The sequence below is a fragment of the Empidonax traillii genome, unplaced genomic scaffold, assembly GCF_003031625.1.
Source record: "Empidonax traillii isolate 1590-97213 ecotype Southwest subspecies unplaced genomic scaffold, ASM303162v1 scaffold101:size1699134, whole genome shotgun sequence".
In the NCBI taxonomy this organism is placed as follows: domain Eukaryota; kingdom Metazoa; phylum Chordata; class Aves; order Passeriformes; family Tyrannidae; genus Empidonax; species Empidonax traillii.
This window is the reverse complement of record NW_020955294.1, coordinates 355,842-375,253: the sequence shown is the minus strand read 5'-3', so window position 1 is coordinate 375,253 and position 19,412 is coordinate 355,842. Positions and strand designations below refer to the sequence as shown.

Sequence of the window (19,412 nt, the reverse complement as noted above, 5' to 3'; positions counted from 1 at the left end):
ACTCCACAGCCAAAATCAGCATGATTAACATAAATAAGAGGATCCAAGCAAAGTTAATTACAGTAATCAACAGTTCTCTGCAAAAGGGTACTTTTACAGGTTTTTTTGCTTCTAAGAATAGCACTTGTTCAAAGAGGTTTTCCTTTTGACTCCTCAGGAATGTGTATTCCTGTGGAAAAACACCTTTACACCAAGAGAAAAACAAGTGGATTTGCATGTCTGAGTGTGTGTACACAAAGCACAATGTGAGATTGAGGATTATTTTTGGATTCAGGAGTGAAGATCTGAGTGCCAAAGAATTGGCCATTTTCTTTTTCTGCTTCTCAGGTTCCCACAGAGCCCCACTCTGAGTTTGCTCTTCAGTTCCCTTTTTGTCCTTAAAGGTGGAGGACAACAGTTTCATTTGCCACTCTGTGTCAGATGAGTGACCAATAGATTGGGGTTGAATTACCAAAAGATACCTTTTATTAGAATTGTAGAATCCCAGAATGGGTTGGGTTGGGAGGGACCTTGAAGATCATCCCATTCCACCCCCTGCCATGGGCAGGGACACCTTCCACCAGCCCAGGGTTGCTCCAACCTGGCCTTGGACACTTCCAGGGATGGAGCATCCACAGCTTCTCTGGGCAACCTGTGCCAGGGCCTGCCCCACCCTCCCAGGGGAGAATTCCTTCCCAATATCCCATCCTCACCTCCTCTGTGTCAGTGTGCAGCCATTCCCCTTGTCCTGGCACTGCAGTTCCTGATGAAGGAGCTCCCTAAGGACTGGTGAAAGTTTAAATGTTTCTCTCCTCACAAACAGCATTGTGTCTTCAAGCAGGGTGTTATCTGCGAGGAAATTCCAAACTGGGGTATGGATAAGTGTGTTCTTTAAGTTTCTTCCCAGGGAAAAAGCTTCTTCCCACTGCAGTGCAGGTGCTTGGGAAAGCCATGGCTGAACCCCAGGAGGTGAGGGGGTGACCCTACATCTGCAATCCACACAAGACCTTGGGAAAGAAAAGAAAATCTAACAAAGTTGTGTCTCTAACATTAACACAATTCTGTTTGAAATTGTTACTCTATGCAGCACGAGGCCTTAGCCACTGAATATCACATTTTCTTATCAAGGACAATTTTTCTTTAATTTCCATTCCTTTCATCTCCAGGTTGGCAGCATAACTTATTTCCTAAAGATGAATTCTACTTTTCTTGCACTGGGCACGACATGCTCTTGTTCTTAGGGCTTGTACAGACTAAATAACTTGGGAAAAGCACGAAGAGAAAGGAAAACTGGAAATTACACTTTGAAAGTGCTAAACATCACAAGATTCCTGGCAGGGAGATATCTCTCATTTGATGGATGAAGGCAGGGAGTCATCTATTCCGTTGATGATATCTAGGAACAGTTTGGAAGCCTTCAGAACCTTCTGCTCTAACTGTTGGATTTGCATCTTGTTCCATTTAAAGTATCAGCCAGGATCTAAATAAATCTCTTTGCTCTTTATCTCCTCCCTGTCTCCCTTTAACCTGCACTATCTCTTGTTGCCTATGGCACCACTGACAGAAGGTAGGGAAGTTCACACCATTATTGCCTGATGAATCTGGATCTTCCAAGAGAGTTCAGAGAGTATTACCTTGAAATAAAGGGATGAAGGGCTTATCTTTTCTGAGGAGTGCAAGATTTCACAGCCAGTCCTTATTGCCAAGTGTCCTGGTAAACAGCTGACCTGTGTGATTTTGCTTCCCATGTTCATGACCACATTTTGTGTTTGCCCAGAGTTCTCTGATGCAGGTGCTTCACTTGGTTTCCAGCTCAGGCTGGAACAGTGATCCTGCAGCAGTCCTGAACTGCAGCCCAGCAGTTGCACTCTGTGTCTGGTGAGGGCAAAGCCTGCCAAGGTTGTGTCAGTGGGCAGCAGGATGTATCAATCCCAGACTAACACATACTCAAGGAGTGATATTTGTCATATAACTTAAGGAAAGGCAACTCTGTGTGGGGGAATGGATTCAGCTGCAAATTAGGAAACCTGTACAAAGCAGTGTGAAGAGAGAGATACTTGGATAATGGTCTATATTAAGTATCTCAGTAGACTTCTTCTCTGAACTGGTTTGGAGAAGAAAACACATGAGCAGAAAGGAGCAGAACCACAGAGGAGGCAGGAAGATGTTTATCAGCTCTGGTTCTCCTTAGGAGCACATCAGCCACCCCTCCAAAAACATCTGGGCATTTGCCACTGTGCCTTTGCCAGACCAGGTACAACACCTTGACCAAGGCCCTGCTGAACAAGATGCTGCTGCCTGTTGTGACAGTGGGGTTTATTTCCAGGTGCCATCTGACTTTGTGGCCTGTGTCCCTGAACAGACTCTGCCTTCTAGCAGAGTTTACCCTTGACAGGGCAGCCTTAATGCTCTCCCAAAGCCTCCCTTAGCCTGGGCAGGCTGCTCCAATCTGTGTCCAGGGCTGGCTGGAAGGGTTCATGTTCTCTGAGACCACAGCTGTAAGAACTGGTGGGGGCCCCACCCCTTTTCCTGATGCCTGGGTCTCCATCTGTGATGGATTAGGGAATTCCCACAGGGCATCCAGGATCTTCCAGGCTGCCTGTTCCTTGGAGTCCATCCCATTTGGGAAATTCTCTCTCTGAAACAGCCTTTAAGAGTACCTGTATTAGCACAGAGGTGCTTCATTTGCAAAGGGAGATCTTTAATTACTTTTTAAACCCCTGCTGAAAGTTTCTCCTCCCAGGATCTTGTTTCCTCTTCCTGGGTTCAGCAGTTCATTGGGAGGGTGCTGCATGTTTCCCATTTTGACTCTTTTGCTGAGCGTTTGTGACACAAACCCCACTCACCTTCTCTGGTTCCTTTCCCCACCTTTGAGATGAAATTAGTGTTTGTAAACATAGACAGAATGTTTAATTTCTAAATCCATGGGTGTGTGGGACACAGGCACAGTCAGTGAGCCTGCCTTCATCCTCACACCAAAGAAGGCCCATGCACTGTGGACAGTCACTGCTTTCTTCTCTTTCGCAGATTTTTATTGCACTTGGAGAGCTGTTTCTGTTTGTGATCTGGGCTGTTGCCACAGACATGCTGCTGGTAAGTGCTCAGGCATCTACTTCCTTATTTCAAGTTTTTTCCCAATGTAAAGTTGTTCCTAAGGCTGCATGTGGGAGGCTTTCTGGGAAGAGATGAATGAACTCCTATCAGCAGTCCCCTTATTGGTACCCTGCTCAGGTTGGGGATGGAATCACTGCTGGGCAACGATGCCAGTGGCAACAGAGGTGTGGTGGTGCAGTCACCCCAGTTATTGTGAGCCCAGAAAGGAGATGTCCTGGCTTGGATGGAGCTCCTGCACAGGGAACTCTCTGGTGCTGCCTGTCCCCAGAGCACTTTGGGTTTCTGGACAGCTCTGTGTTGTTGGGTATCTGCACCAGAAACAGGGTCATTTGTGTCTATAATCAGGTTTTCTGTTTGTGCTCCAAAGGTTTGAAAACATGATCCAAATGAGGGAAAGTCAACAGTCTGTGAACTGTTAACAAGTTGCCTTAATCCAGAACACAGATGAATTCCAGCAAATCCAATTCCTCAGTGGTGCTGCAGTGCCAGAGGGCCAGGCCAGCAGTGATGGTCATGAGGATCTCAGGGGTGCCAGGGCTGACACCACAAGCCCAAGGAAGGGCAGTGTATGGTTTCATTTGGATTCTGCCATCAGGAAGTTCTGTAGAAAGCAGTGATGTGAAAAGCACACATCTTGTGGCACTGTTAGTCTTAGGTCTCAGTGAGCAGCTTGTTCTTTTTATCATTTCAAAGGTTTTTCAGTTAGTAATTTTTTAACATACTTGAGTTTTTACTCAAAGGAAAATTTAGCAATCTTTCATTTATGCTGTAGCTCCACAATCACTAATCAGTGTCTGTGTAAAACCTGGGACAGATGTTGTTATTAATGCTGAATTAGACAGATTATCACAGTCTTATCAAGTAGTTTATATGACTTTTTAATTAAATCCATAGCATGAACAAGTTGAATATGGTTTATTAATCAAATAGGCAAGGAAATGGTCTACCTTGTTCACTTCTAGTAATGAGACTGCAGAAAGCTGATTTAAGTGCCAGAGCCAGACTTAATGAAATGATTGACAGTTCTTCTGTTGCTCCCCATGGGCACAAGACAGAACCTTTGAATTGACACCACCCTTGTCTACAAAGGGTGGAGTGCCGGGACAGCGAGAGACCCAGACACGTCACTTTGGGATCCCCGCGCTGGTTGGGTGTGGCTGCAACCCAAACATTCCAAGCAGGAAGCTCCCTCAGACAGGGATTGAGGGCACCGAGTTCAGGGCATAGCAGAACAGCCATCTCTGTTCCTTCCCGAGCAGGAGTCCCGTGTTTCCCGTTGGATGTAAAACTGTTCCGTTCTGAGGGAGCTCAAACCCATTTGCAGGTTGCTGCTGCAAACCCCCCTGCCACAACAAGCCTTTCATTTAATCACCACAGTGAACACACTCCTGAGCAGCACAACGCAACAGCAGTGCCCAGGAGTTCAGGGCAGCAAAGGAACCTTTCCTGGGTGATTAGATTGTGCATTCTGTTCTCTCTCATGGTGCTGCTCCCCACGAGTCAGCTTTCTGCACTCTGGAATTTTCAGTGAAAAACAAATAATGCAGTCAGCATTAGTGAATTGGCTGCCTGCTTAAAATCTCAGCCAGCAGCAAATGGGTTTTGCTGCTTCTTTGAACTCTCACAGAATGGTCAGAAACATTTATCCTATGAGAAAAGAACTGGAGCCTTGCAGCAGTGAACAGGTGCAGGAAAGCTATCACTGCTCCAAACTGACAACTTTTATTAGCTTCTGTTTCAGTTTATTTTGAAATCACTGGGGTTTTGTGCCAGGACCAAGTATTATTACAATTACCATTATTTTTACATCAGTTGAGGCAACACTGAGGGATATTTTTTTTTAAGTTTCTCAATTTACTTTTCTCTGAACTCCTTCATCTGCATTTCAATTGTGTCCTGTGTCACTGTTAGAGAGGCAGGTGACACTGAGTGAGGTACTGGTGATGAGGAAAGCGAGGTAGATGGTTACTGTCAGCTCATTCCTTCAATTCCTTCCTGAACCCAAACTGCAGAGCTTGGAAGGAGCTGGGCTTTGGTTCAGTTCCATCATTCCAGTCTCAGTTTGCTCAGGGAATGCTGCATCACAACCCAGCCTGCAGGAATTCATGGGCAGCGCCTCTGCATATCCTGGATCCATCCAAATCCAGAAGAGAAGGAGATTCTTGTCTCCCAGGTGACCAAGACTCCTCACTGCATTTGCTTTAGAGTATTTTGGGTTTAGGTACCAGCAATGTTGCATCAATTGGCACCAAATGGGGAGGTGACAAGCTTGGCTGAGCTCTGTGGTGGTGTGTCCCCCTGGGAGCAGACATTCAGTGGATTACCACAAATGTGCTCCTGAAGTCTAAATATTAATCATTTTATCAGAGAAATGATGGAACTGAGCTGAATTTGTGGGTATCTGCTCATTTAGCAGCAATTTTATCTGGGAGTTGGGTTTTGTCCTGCTGAAACCCCACAGGTTCAGTGTATTTCTGCTGTTGCAGTGACTGAAGGGTGCCACAGATAACAGCAGCAATTCCTCCTTTTGTCTTGTTTCCCACGTGAACTGGCAGGAGTTCTGACAATGTAGCTGCATTTGCTAATGCACGTTCTTATTTTGCCATGAAAATGACTTCTCTTTCTTCCCACATGGCACTACTAGCCAGACAATGGAGCTGGGAATTCATTTATCCTGCAACCTGTGGAGCTGAAGACAAAGGGAGATGCTGGCTGAATGATAAGGACTGTGTGGTTGTGCATCAGGATGCAGTGCATGGAGCCACCTCTGGCCTCCTGTTCAGGGGAAACACAGAACTGCCAGCTGTACAGCTCCATGTACACTCCATGTGCACGTGGGGAGGGGCTGGAGCTGCCCTGCTGCTTTCCTGGGAGGCTGTTCCTGGAGTTCCCTTATGGAAATGTTTGTGGGCTGTGAGGTGACAGCACTCTGTCCTTTAGGGTGTGGCAGCTGACAGCATAGAAGATGCTGCAACTTGGGAAGGCAACCAGCATGTCCCTGCCTTTGGAAGTGCCCTGGGAGGTGCAGGAGTGTCCCCCAGCCTGTGTTCCATCTGCTGTCTCAGCTGACAGCTCTGGGACAGAGGGGGCAGGAGGGTTTCTGAACCCCCAGACACGGCACCACAGGCTTTGCAAACTGTCCCTGCATGGGGCTTCCCTGTGCAGGCCCCTGGGCTGGGATCTCCTGGGAGCTGCTGGAGTGCAGGATGTCACCAGCAGGTGGGCCCTGGGCAGTCCCTGTGGCTGGGCAGGAGGTTGTGGCTGTGGCTACTTCAGAGTCCCTCTGTGGGGGGATCTTTTGTTTCTTTTCTCCCAGTGAGTCCCACAGTGCCTGCAGCTCTTGGTTTCCAGCGTGCAGAAGAACCTGAGTGACAGCCCAGGCAGAGTTTGTCTGACCCTCCCAACTACAGGAAACATCCCATCCTTCTATTTTTCTTGTTATAGCTTTATTGCACCTGTCTGTTGTAGCAGGATCTTTTCTTAATATTTTTTTTAAACCCATCTTACCCAGCATGGGAATGTTTCCTTGAAGGCAGCTGTAGGACCAGTATATGGGTTATATACCTCGAGTTTGTGCCTTGGTAAAACACCAATCACCCTCTTAATTAGTGTTTGAGACACACTTAGTGATGTTTAGATCAGCTTCAAAACAAAAACCAAGTTGTGGGATAGAGGACTGGGAGAATATGAGGCATTTTTTCTCTGCTATGAGCAAGGGGTTGGAAAACAAAGGTATGAAGGTTTGAAATTGCTTCTGTCTCATTCTGACTGTGAATGCATTTTGTGTAAATGCATTATTGAAAGAGACACAAATTATATGGAATCATCCTGTACTTCTGCAGGCACAGCTGATCTTCAGTAGCACAGGCACAAAGCCCTTATTACCCCCAAATTACTATATTTCATTTGACAAAATAGTTCTAATCTCTGGGATGCTTTGCTGTGTCCTGGCTGTGCACATCTCCAACTTGTTATTTAAACTGTGTGCCCTCCCAAGCAAAATCATTTGGAGGTGTTGATATCCAGTGATCTCAGGTGATACCCAGTTACAGGCAGTGCCACCAAAGTACCAGCACTTCTGGTCCCAGAGGTGTGAGAGGTCCCAGCTGACACCCTGCACAGCCACAGCAGCTCCTTCAGGCTCCAGGTCCCCCAGAATCCCCCCAGCAACCCTGACCAGCCCTGCTGACTCAGGGCACAGGAGACTCTTCCCACAGGCTGTCAGTGCTGAACACCCTTCTCAGCAAACCATTCTGACTGCAAGGAATCCTTGGCTGGAGGCTCCTGATGGCTGCACGGCCAAATGAACCTGTGCAGTAAGGGGAGTCCTTGCTGAGTTACTTTATTGTCATTCCCTCCTGTGTCTTCCTTTCCTGAATGTTTTTCCCCTCAACAAAACACACAACGTACTCTTTTGCCCAGAGGAACTGCTCTGTCTCCAGACTTGTCACATAAAATAGAAAACGCCTCAGTGTGTCTGGGATGCCCCAGAAGGCGCTGCCGGTGCTGAGGCTCTCTCTGGTGCTGTTTTGTTTTGCAGTGCGTGGTGAGCCCGAGGTGCCGCTCCACGGCCATCGCCTTGCAGATCCTGCTGAGCCACCTGCTGGGGGATGCAGGGAGCCCATTCCTCATCGGGGCTGTAAGTGAACTAACTCCCTGCTTGCTGAGCCTTAGACACCGCCTGGTCCAGAACTACAAATTACCTGTATTGCTCACACTGATTCTAGGACACAGGCATCATTTTTTACCTGCCTGAAAGCCCTGGTCCTGTGACACTGTGGGTGGGTAGAATACAATCCTATGCTTGCAGCTGTGAGTGGCTGCATGCAGTGTGTAGAAATGGATTTTGATTTGAAATTTGGAAACTCGTGTATTTTTGAAGGTACACATATTTTGCAAAGACCCTGTCACGGGTACTGTACTTGGATTTAAGCACTTTCTGGTAAGTTTGTGAGGACCTTCATGGAAATTAATCAAATGCATTAAAAGCCAAGACTCAAAATCTCAGAGTTGATGGTCTCTTGGAAATCAGAACAAAAGTGATGCAATTTGGCCTTTAGATACTACTTGGCCTTCAAAGCTCTGGTCTCAAAGCACCTTATCCTTGATTCCCATATTCCTTGAGACCTGATTTCTCTGCTCTTCCTACTTTTTCCTGATCTGAGGTGCTTCTGGACAAAGCAGCCAAGGGCTGTTCTCTCTGTGCAGTTCATTAGTTTTAGTTCCAGAGGGTTGTACCTGTCACTGTTATTCCCTTCCTTCATTCTGTGTGATTTAGGAACAGTAACTCTGCACATACCAACCAGCCACACTTGAGCTTCCCCTTGTCCTCAACTGGGGAAACCCAGCCTTTCAGCTGTGTGATGTGTCTGGCAGAGAACACACCCTCCCTCACTGAGGGATCCCTCCTGCTCAGCCTCTTGTTTTGGCAGAGGAAGAGCCCACTTTGCTCATTGCTGTGTTTTAGGAAAGCCCTGCCCTCCCACTGTTTGTGTGTGGGAACAGAACAATCAACACCCCTGTGTCAGGGAAGTGGCTGATGTGGGGTGCAGCAACAGGAGGTACCCAGAAGCTGAAACACCTCTTGTGCATCCTCCTTGACCGATTGTTTAAGCTTCCTACCTGAAAGGTGAAGCTGTTTGTGCCCCCACCCCCATCCTCTGCCCCTCTGGGTGCTGTGGCCCTGTGTGCAGGGCCTGCACCTTAAACAACAGCTCATCCACAAGTGTGAAGATAAATAAGGCTTATCCAGATGAGATGAACCTCAGCTAGCCTTGCAGCTTCAGACAGAACAGAGACACCAAACCCAGGAACAAAACTGCTCCTTGTCCAGGTGGGATGGTGTGCAGTGAGCACTCAGTTCTGCTGGAACGCTCCTGTGAGCCCAAACACCAGCACTGCTGCTGGTTAAACACTCAATCTGCTCCCACATTCTGCTCTTGTTTCCTAACCTGCTTCAGACAACCCTGTAGCTTAAAATCTGGCTGAATAATCAGGGAATAGTCTTTTTCAGAGTCTGTTTTTCTTCCCTCTGCACTCCAGAGATTTTTTTGCCAAGCATCTTAACATTAAATGGATAAGGTGTGCATTGTGGCCATGATGCTTGCTGTAGTCCCTAGGTGCCCATTTAGAGTTGATCTTGCTCTTATCTGCCTAAAGTGTCATGAATAATCACACCAAACCCAGCAAAGGTTGAAGAGTCTCATATTTGTGCATTTCAAATCACACAGTGCATTCTAAGCATCAAGAACAAATGTGGGAATAAAAATGACTGCTTTCAACATTTATCTCTTTGTTTATGCTAAGAAGAGATTTCGAGTTCCTTGAGTGTTGAATCTTATTGAGTTTCTTGAAATCAGCTTTTCTTTCTGTCTGCAAAAATAAAATTCATGTGTATCGTTTATAACCTTTACAACTTCATCCTCCCACCAGTGCAAGAAGCAGCTGCCTGGTGTCTTCTTCTCCCAGTTCCTCACTTTGTCACTCCATGACTCCTCTAAGGCCTTTTGGCTCGAAAGCAGCCCCCGCTCTTGTCTGTAATTAACTTCTAAAGAGTGTTGCTGCTTGTGCCTGCATTGCTGTTAACCCCCTGTTTCTATCCAAGCAGGGAGGTATAAAGTTATTGAACAGCACCAGGAAATGCTAAAGGTCATTCCCAAATGCCTGTGCTGTGCTGGCTGTCTGGAGATGGGCCAGGAAATGGTAAAATGTATTTGCCCCTCCTGTGAGTGGGGCACTGAAGGGATGGAGAACATGAGATTCCTTGACCAGTGGAAGTTGGAGAGCAGTGCAGGTGTGCCTGGCAAACCTGGGGAGCCCACTCTCATCCCTGTGTGCCTGTTTGAGCCTTCCCCAGGGCCCCACTGAGCAGGCTGTTTCCAGCAGGAGGAAGGAGTGTTGTCCCAATTAATGCAGCCTCGTTCCCTCCCCAGGTCTCCAACGCCCTGCAGGCCCGGGGGCCTCCAACCTTCCAGAGCAGCTTCAGGAGCATCCAGAGCAGCTTTGCCATCTGTGCCTTCGTGGGGGCCTTTGGAGGAGCCTTTTTCCTCCTGACAGCTCTGTCCTTCGAGGGAGATCGGAGAGAAGCCGAAAGGCCCTGAGGTGTCTGTGTGTCTGTCCAACTTCTATCCTTGGAGCTGGTGGGATGGTGTTTATGGGATCTGAACCCCCATATCTGCATTGTGCTAATGCCACATTAGTGTCTATAAAAAGACAAAGTCTCAGATTAAACCAACTTCCCACGCTGAGCAAAAGAGACCCCAGAGCTCACAAGGACCAGGGAGGTGCTGGTAGTGACAGCTGCAAAGTGCTGCAGTGCCTGCAGGAAATGACATCCTTTGCTGTAGGGCAGCAGTGCAGACTGCATGGAACAGGAGGTTCTGCTGCTGCTCTGCTCTGTCTCAGCCCTACAGAACCAGCCCTGGCTCTCTGCAGCACTTCTCCCTCTTCCCTGGGAAGTTCATGTTCAAAGTGTAAAGGACCCAAAGTAAACCTGTTGAATGGGACAGAACACATCCTCAGTCCCCTGGGTCCTCACAGCCTCCTTCTGCTCTGACTTGGTTTTCCAGCTACCAGCAAAGTCTCCCAGAGGAAGATGAACTCTGGGGCGAGATTTGCACAGAAGAAAAGCCCATCCTCCCCTTTTTCTTTCCTTTTTGCTTCATGAGATACAGCTGGAGAAAAGGCCAAATCACAATTCCTCCATATGGCAGAAAATCCTGCACACGGACTTTTTTTGGGATGCTTTTGACTGTGAGTCAAAAATTGCTCTTGCGCTGGCATATGGCAACCCTCCCCCATCTGCAGCCAGGCCTGGGGACTCTGTGGGGCTGGGGAGCTGCAGGAGGGGTTTTATGGAGCTGGCACTGGCACCACAGCTGACCCCAACAAGGCAGGAGCTTTGGAGGCACAGTGGCTCATGGGGATTAGGGAGGGAGGCCCGTCTGTGAGTGCTCAGCAGGATGAGATTTGTCTGTAGAACTGGGAAAATAGAGATGCTACAAAGTCAGAGTCAGATTCAAGAGGAGGGGGGTCATGATCATTTTATGTGTAGCATGTTAATGGTCCCTTCCTAATCCTTTGAGGCTCTTCAGCACATCCTCAGGCCTTGGGTAAGGATCTCCTGTCAGGAGGGAACAGAAGCTGAAAAACCACTTAAATAGAACTGTCTACTTGAGCTCCTGTCTCTCAAGTGCAGAGGATCTGGGATGTGGTATCTGCTGTCTCACTGTTGTGCCAGAGACATGATCAGGGGGGCCAACTTTCATTGTTTGTCACGATGCAGTTTCCAGCAGCACCTTAAAGCCAAAGCCTGAGGAAGATGCTGGCAAGTGAATTGGGAAGTGTTATGAATCTTGCCTGATTCTCCCAGTAAATCATAAGGATCATAAAGCACAACATTCCTGTAATGGCTAATGTCTAATGTCACTATAAATACCATAATTCAGCAACTGTAGGGTTTTTGTTTCTCCTTCTACCTCATTTTTAAAATATCTGTTCTGAAATCTGACTCTGACCCAGGTAGGGAAGGGTGACCTCCACGGGAAATAACAGAGAAACTTTTTGTGAAACTCAGTGAGAGTGTGATAACTGCCTTTAAAATAAAACTTGGTGTTCTGAAAGACTGAGCAAGTTTTTCTGGTTGTGAAAGCCAGCCATGGCCATTATAGCACTGACCTTTTGGTAATTTGTCCCACATGGGGTTTTTTCTCTTGGATATGAATGCAGCAGCTTGTAGAGGTCTAAGAGCTTCAGGCCTGGCAGGATTGCAGCAGCTCCACAGTGCTCCCCCATTGGTATGCTCAGGGTTTGCCCTGGAAACAGATGAGCTATTTATCACTTTGGTTAAGTCAGCATTAAATTCTTCTTATAAAAAATTAACCAGAAGCTGTATCTGCCCACTGTGCAGGCACAGATTTGACATATGAGCAAGAGATGCCAAATGCTGTTCTGGAAATGGTACACGGAGTCCGTGACAAACTCCTTCCTACTCCTACTCCTCTCTCCTCCCTGAAAGCCCAGGAATGAGCAGGATCACTCTCACTAGTTCAGTTCCATCTTTTCAAATGCCTCTCTCTTTCCTTTCTAATTTAAGGGCAGAGGGTGTCTACTTTTTGTTATATTTTGCTGAATTTTAGCAGGACTAACACCCTCAGAGCCTCCTGTGTCTTAAAGATGGAACTTCCTCACCAGGATTTGTAAAAGGAGGAGAATTTCATAACATTTTCTGCATGTCTTGATTTTGCTTCTTGGCAGGTGGCACCAAATTCTGCACTGAGGGGTGAGCTCAGTGCTGGAGGGGGCTGTGGGGAACTGCAGCTATTCCAGACATTACACTCTTTTCATGCCACCAAAAACTTGGATTAGGGAAAGCCACAGAGCACTGGCACAGGGACAGTGAAGGAACTGAAGTTCTCTTTAGGCATCAGCTGAAATACCTGTTGGTTTCTATGTTTCCAGCTGAATGTAAGTAAGAGAAAACTAGAGGGATTAAAAAAGTTATTAAATTTGCTGCTTTCTCTACACTGGAAAGAGCTGGTGCTGGAAGCTGCTGGTGGAGGTGGTTTGTCCTGCAGCATTCCTGCTGCATGGAATCCGTGTCCCTTGCAGCAACTGAGTGATAATGTGTATTTTCTGTATTGTTTGTATATTCTCCTCCTACCTTTAACATTTCTTCTTTGCTCTTTCCAACCAAAACAGTGGGAAAGAGGCACTTTGGAACGGCTCCAAAAGGTGGGATTTTATAATTCCATTCAGGTAACCATGTTGATCTTTTCCTCCACTTCTTCCCTCATTCCCAAAGCAGGGACAGGTGACCTTTAGTGCTGTTTATGTGGATAATTTTTTAAACAAGTTTTAGAGCTCTGCTTTGCATAAAAATGGCCTTCAGAGTTGTGATTATTTGGAGCTTCTACCACATGGGTGCAGGACACACCTCAGACACAACAGTGCCATGGTGTGTCCCCACTTCTCCAGGGGTCCCTCACCTCACTGATGTCTCTGACCTTGCCCTCAGCACAGTTTTAATTGTCAGAGACGTCCCATGTCACTTTTTCTCTCCTTCCCAAACCAGTGCACTGCTCTGGACTGGGATTTCCCAGCCCCTCAGGATCTCCCTGTGCCAGGGCTGAGGGGGCAGAGCTGCCAGGTGACAGATTGGTAACTCCTGTGGGGGTGCTCTCTCCTCAGAACCCCTCCTCTTTTGTTCCTCTTTGCCCTCCTTACCTGTGCAGCCAAACTGTCTTTTGCAAGCTAAGAAACCCCAAAACTCCTCCACTACCACAAAACTTTCCGGGCAAATGTTTTCTCCTGAGATCCTTCTGCTGGTTTGCACACACACTGTTCCCTCCCCAGGCCTCCTCTGAGCACTGGGTTCTCCCACCCTGCCCCTGAGGGTGCCTGGGATCAGGGAGCACTCCCCTCATCCCTTGGAATAGGCACAAACCCCATGGAAGAACAGCTGTGGGGCCCTGCCAAGTCCTGCTGGCATTTGAGGAGCTGGAACTGGCTGTGTCCCATTGCAGCAGAGCCACTGGATCCATCTCAGTTCTAGAATTATCCCATTGTAAGCCAAAAAAGCCTTGGAAAGGTTCTTAGAAGGCTTTTTGTTTCTAAGGGAAGCAAAGGTTGATAGGAGGAGACTCTTGAGCCTGATCTGGGAAGGTGATCAAAGCTGAGGGGATCTCACTTTGTGTAATTTAATGTTTCTGAACAGTTTTGTTATTAGTATGCAAATTACCCACGTACCCTGGGATGATCAGATGGCTGCAGTTCAGGACATCAGTGTAAGGGCTGTCAAATGCCACTGAGGGAAGTCCTTTGGAGATGCCCTGATCAGAGTGCCAGGTTTGGATGGGACTCCACCCCAGCCAAGGGGGCTGGAGCAGGGCTTGGCAAACACACCCTGTGTCCCTAAAACCAGGATTCTGGGCCATGAAAAGCCTGACCTGTCCAGGACTCTGTGGCACTAAGGCCTGACTTTATCTGCTCAGACCCTCTGGTGTTCATATTCCTACAGTTAATATTTTTCTGTGTGATTGTGAAATGCTTTTAAATGGAACTGAAAGGTAAATTCATGCATTCCTGTACACAGGTATAATCTGCTTTTCAGTACTGAATGTGTTGGGCAGGAGGCTTGAAACTCATGGAAAAGGATGGGAATTACTTCTGAAAGTACTGACTCCAAGCCATCTCTTTAATTCCACCTCATGTACCCTAGGAAGTGGCCTGACTTCTCCCTTCCTTCATTCCTTTTTTCCCAAGAGCCTTGAATCCTTCTGGTCCTGACAAAGGCAGGCTGAGCAGCTGTGTGTTCAGCACTCAAGGAAATAAGGCCATTTACTTAAAGATTTAATTATGGGTTTAGAAGCCTAATCATGGGCACCTAATTTGGAAATCTTGGTTGTAGGCATTTTTTTTTTTTTTCAGGAATTATTTCTACCCTGCTGCATGAAAATATCACTTTAAGAACTGCAGGTCTGTGAGCAGAGCTCGAGCTTCAGTCTGGTAGGCAGTGCAACTGTTGTGCACAGTTTTTTGTCTTTGCAGGTTGTATTTTCAGTGCCCGAACCTGGGGGTTGTGTACGTGGACACCCTGCACACAGGAGGTGTCACTGGGGTGGGGGGACAGAGCTGGGAGAGCAGGCAGAGCTGGGAGGGAAAAGGGGCACCTGAGTTCTTGCTGAGAATATTTCCACAGTAAAACCTGGAAAAAAAAAAAAAAAAAGGTTCTTTAACCCATTTAGAGATAAATGTGGATTAATCCAGGAATGGAATAAAATGTGGATCACAGCCTAATACAGGATGCCCATTTTTCTTCCTAATCTGAGAAACGTCTGCCCTCCAGTGAGGCTGCAGAGGTGCAAGGAAAGGACCCTCCTCCTCTTCCTCCTCCTTGACTTTGGACTTTATTTCCAAAGGCCCTGGAAAGACAGGGCTAAGTGGGGAATAAGGAATGACATCCAACACCCCATTCAGCAGCAGTGACAAAGGAGTTTAAAGAAATGTCAAAAAATAATTGGTTCCTTTAAGGGATTTGTTTTAAACTGTGTTAAAATAGGAGTTATATGTGCATCTCCCCCTCTAGCCCACTGTTTTAATAGGATTACCTTTAGCATCACCCCGTGGGCTCTTCCACTCCTCATTCCACATCTTCTGTGTCTCAGCAGATCCAATCAGGTGTTTTTTCATTGCTCAAGAGCAAAGAGGAAATGAATTTTTCTGGTGAGGGGAAAGCACAGTGAATAGCCTGACTCCCCTCCCCAGTACCATCTGCAATCAATTTTGTGCTGCAAATGAAGGCAATGTTTTCCCGGGTCAGAGGTGCCTGATTATTCATAGCACTTTCATTTCCAGCAGCAGAGTCGTCAATCACCATCCTGGGCTGGGTTTGGTCTCTTGAACGGTGCTCTGGCAGCCTCGCTGCTCTCCAAACTCCTCCTGTTCTTTGTCGCTTGTCCTGGGCTGCTGCCAGCACTTCTCAGCTTCTGAAGAGACCAACAAGGGCACTTTGGCACCAGAATTGCAATCTCCTCCCATCTTATGAGATCCTGTCTGTTCAAAAGACAATGAAATGGGAAGGAGGGAAGAGTGTAGCACTCAGTTCACTTGTAAATAGCCAGATGCCCCCCAGCTGAGTAGTATTTACCAAGATGGACCAGTGTGGTGGTTTTCATGGCTTGTCAGTGCTGACTTCCCTCCAGATTTCTTCAGTTTCTCTTTTTTCATCTTGCCAAGGATGTTCTGAAAGGCTGTGAGGTGACAGCCACCAGTGCAGGGATGTGGTCAGCGAGGGGCCCCCAGACAGGGCCATCTGCGAGAGGAGACCTTCAGAGACACCAAAGGAAAGCTTTCAGATGGTCACTTCTTGCAGCCTAAAGCAGCAGAAAACAGGTCAGTGTTCTCAGGAGGGTTTGACTGGCAGGAATTTAACATGCTCCCTGCCACAACCTGCAAGTGGGAAATGGCACAGGAAGGTGGGACCACCACAGGAAGAAAGCTGAAGACGGGGAAAACAAAGGAGAGGTGTTTGGATTAGAGGCGGTTCAGGGATCCACAAAAAAGGGGTTAGCAAATCTGTGAGTAAAAGATGTGCTCGAGTGAGGGGGGCAGCTCTTGGCTCCCACACAGGAATGCCAGGACAAAGGCTCTGGAGTGTGGGATCTCTGAGACTGGGACATGAGGAGGTTTCACCAAGTCCTGCTGACTGGCTCCTGTGCCATGAGTGATGTGGAAGGATCTCTCTCCAGCGTGGCATGGAAATTTAACCTTCAGAAAAATGAATTTGTTGTAGGCAAGAGGAATCTGCTTTCAGCCTCCCCTGGCAAGGCTTTAGTGCCAGTGCAGCACCCCCTGAACCGGCGTGTTCCACTGCAGCATGTCCAGAGTGGGGAGGGGAGCCTGGTGCACAGCACAGAGCTCAGGAACCACCTGACAGAGGAGGCAGGGCTGGAAAAGTGGAAGAAAGTGAACATATGCTAAAGTAGAGTGTCTGAAACTAATGGGATATAAACCAATCCAGGCTAATGAAGCTTCTCATGAAATAAATCTCTGCTAAACTCTAGCAGGGATCCTGCACTGCCTCTTCCTTACATCAAAGCAGTCTGCATTCCTCTGATGCCTGCAGGTAACAGTGAGGAGTGTTACAATTGCTGCCCAAACATTGCTCTGCTTCACACCTTTGATAGCCACGGGCTGGGTTTGGCTCTAAGGAGCCTGATGTGGGGCAGTAAGTCTGGAGACAACTGAAGTGTGTTTATAAACCCAGGACATTGGTTAAGAAGTGCCTGTTACTGGTTGGATTGTATTGCATGGGTACATAACACATTGCAGGCTGATGTTTCACGGATACACCCCCAAAATGCAGGGCTGAGGAGGCACCTGAGCCAGTGGCACAGCTGGGAGACACATCTGTACCTGCTGCACCCACAGGACACCTCCCTACAGACCAGCAGCACTGAGGGAACTGCATGCAAACATTTCCAGAGGTGGGCAAGAAGAAAAAAAATCCCTGAGATGAATGACAGTTACTTCAAAGATCCTGAGGGGAAGTGTTATATTCTAAAATTAGGCAGTAGCTTTAAACCCTGTACAGTTTCTTGCATTTCTTCCTGAACTAACCCTGGCTGGTGTCTGATGGAGGCAACATCTGGAATTCTCTCTGATAAAATCACTCCTGCATCTCCCCCGACTGAAGATGCTGCCAGCATTTCACTGAAAGCAGCATTTTCTGTTAATATCTGCAGAATCTGCTGATCCACAGCAATGATGTGCAGTTTGAGGCTAACACTGACTTGTTCTATATTGTCATGATCTGGTCAGACAAGGGGCAAGTTCTCCCTTTTAAATGACCCTGTCACATGAGAAGAATATGGATTTAACCACTGGAAAACCCTCTGCACAATCCCCAGGAGCTTCCCAAAGACATGCTGAGTGTTGCAGGATGTTTTGTCTCTTCAGCTGAGGTTGGTGCACTTTTGGCCAGCATTCCTACAGGATGGATGTGCTGGAAAGTCTGGTCACGTTAACTGGGGGCTGGTGGGGGAGGGAACCGAGTCTGGATTGTTGCTTCCAAACAGTTGGAGCTGGAGGGAATCAAACTCTTACTTGAGTTCCTGGTGGTGCTCAGCCAGCCATCTGTCCCTCTGTGACAGCACAGGGACACAGGGGACACAGGGAAGGGTCAGGCACAGCTCCTGGTTCTGGAAAATCTCAGCTGGTGAAAATCAGCCTTGGAAGTGTTTCTATGGAGCTTCAGTGGCAACAGGCCCATTTTCTGAACCACAGGATAAAACACAGTGTAAAGGACACGTGTTGATTCCTTTTAAAAACACATGGAGTGGCCTGAAGGAGAAAGGGAATGATTTCAGTGGGAGGATGGAACAGGAATGAAGGCAGATTTCCATAGGAAGATGATTTCCATGGTGCTGGAGTGTGCCTCAGTCTGTCAGCAATAAAGAGCCATCATCCCTGCAGGGACACTGGCCAGGCCCAGGGTCACTCAACACCCTGCCTTAAAAAATGAAGAGTCTGGCTCTGCTCTGAGGTGGAAAGGCTTGGACTGAGAGAGGCAAAGGGCACATAAACCCTCCTGCTTTTAGAGCCACTGACCTGCTGCAAGGGAGTGAAAGAGCTGCACACCCCCAGCAAGCCACTTCAACATGGCTCTGTGACCCTGCCTGCCTGCCTGTCTGTGTGTCTGTCTGTCTGCAGGGTCAGAATTCCTCACCTGTGTGACAAAGGCCTGGGTGGTTATAAGAGAGCCCTGGTTCCTGTACCCTCCCCAGCCCCAGGAGCGTTGCTGGTGTCTGTCCCTGCTTGCAGGAGTCGGGCACTGCTGCTGCTCTGCTCTGGTCCCTGTGTGGTGTCAGAGTAACCCCTGGTGAGCAGCACAGGGCAGGGGACAGGTGATGCCCCCAGAAGGGGCACAGCCTGTTTGCTATTCACCAGGGAAAGGGTAAACTGTGCAAGGAATCTTTTGTCACCTCTGTGCTTTCAGTGCCCCTGTCCCCACCTGGGAAGGGGCTTTTGCCCCAGTGGGGGTTTTGCAGAGCACGTGTGGAGGTTGGAATGTGTGTTCCTGAGGGACACAACTAAATGTGGGCTCTGAGGAGACAAGTCCTGATGTCCTGGGAGAAATGACAATGTCAGTGCTGAACAAAGAGACCTCAAAGTGTAGAACCTAAGTAAGTGTGGGGCTGGGAAAAGTGTGTTGTATCTGTGGCCTGCAGTGCATCCCCTGTGAGACGATCTGAAAGCTGCCAGGTTGTTTCCTGTAATCTTTTTTCCCTTAAGTGTTGTGTCTGTTTATAACTCTTCCTTCTCTTGGTTAAGTGTATCTGTGTGTTCACAAACAGCCTCGTGGATTTCCCCGTAAATTTATTCTTTGTCTGATACTCATCCTTCTTAATGTTGTCACACAAACCCCACGTGTCAGCCTAAATATTTCCACATATACCTTTCAAACCCCTCATTCTCCCTTCCTAACCAATGCCTGCAGTCCTTTTAATTACATTTACAGTTTGCATATTTAGTTTGTCTCTGCTCTGCAGAACTGTGGGAGCTTTCAGTGGCAATCTTCCTTGGGCTGCAGCTCTCCCAACAGCCTGCCAGCTTCCCATCTGCTCGGGAGCCTTCCTGTCACATGGAAATCACTGTCAATAGGCTGTGTTTGGGAATGAGGAGACTGCCTACGATTCCTGTTTGCCATGACAGGCCCATTTTCTGTAACATCTTGTTTGACTTGAGCTGTGTGGGACATTATCTCAGAGAGAATCCAGCGTGGGGCTGGGAGCACGTGCTGCAGCCTTGGGTTAATTCTG

At 47.7% G+C, this 19,412-nt stretch overlaps 1 protein-coding gene across 4 annotated transcripts in view; it reads left to right on the top strand.

The window, feature by feature from the left end:
- Positions 1–10,830, top strand: part of LOC114056726 (protein spinster homolog 3-like) — a 37,134-nt gene extending 26,304 nt beyond the window's left edge. For 3 of the 4 annotated variants that reach the window (XM_027882157.1, XM_027882158.1, XM_027882155.1), the window contains 4 exons: positions 3,007–3,072; positions 7,634–7,732; positions 10,026–10,196; positions 10,662–10,830. In XM_027882157.1, coding sequence (XP_027737958.1) covers positions 3,007–3,072; positions 7,634–7,732; positions 10,026–10,193 — 333 coding nt within the window. In that variant the 3' untranslated portion in view covers positions 10,194–10,196; positions 10,662–10,830. The remainder of the gene's footprint in view (positions 1–3,006; positions 3,073–7,633; positions 7,733–10,025; positions 10,197–10,661) is intronic. The other variant, XM_027882159.1, reaches the window with a different exon arrangement.
- Positions 10,831–19,412: the final 8,582 nt, after the last annotated feature.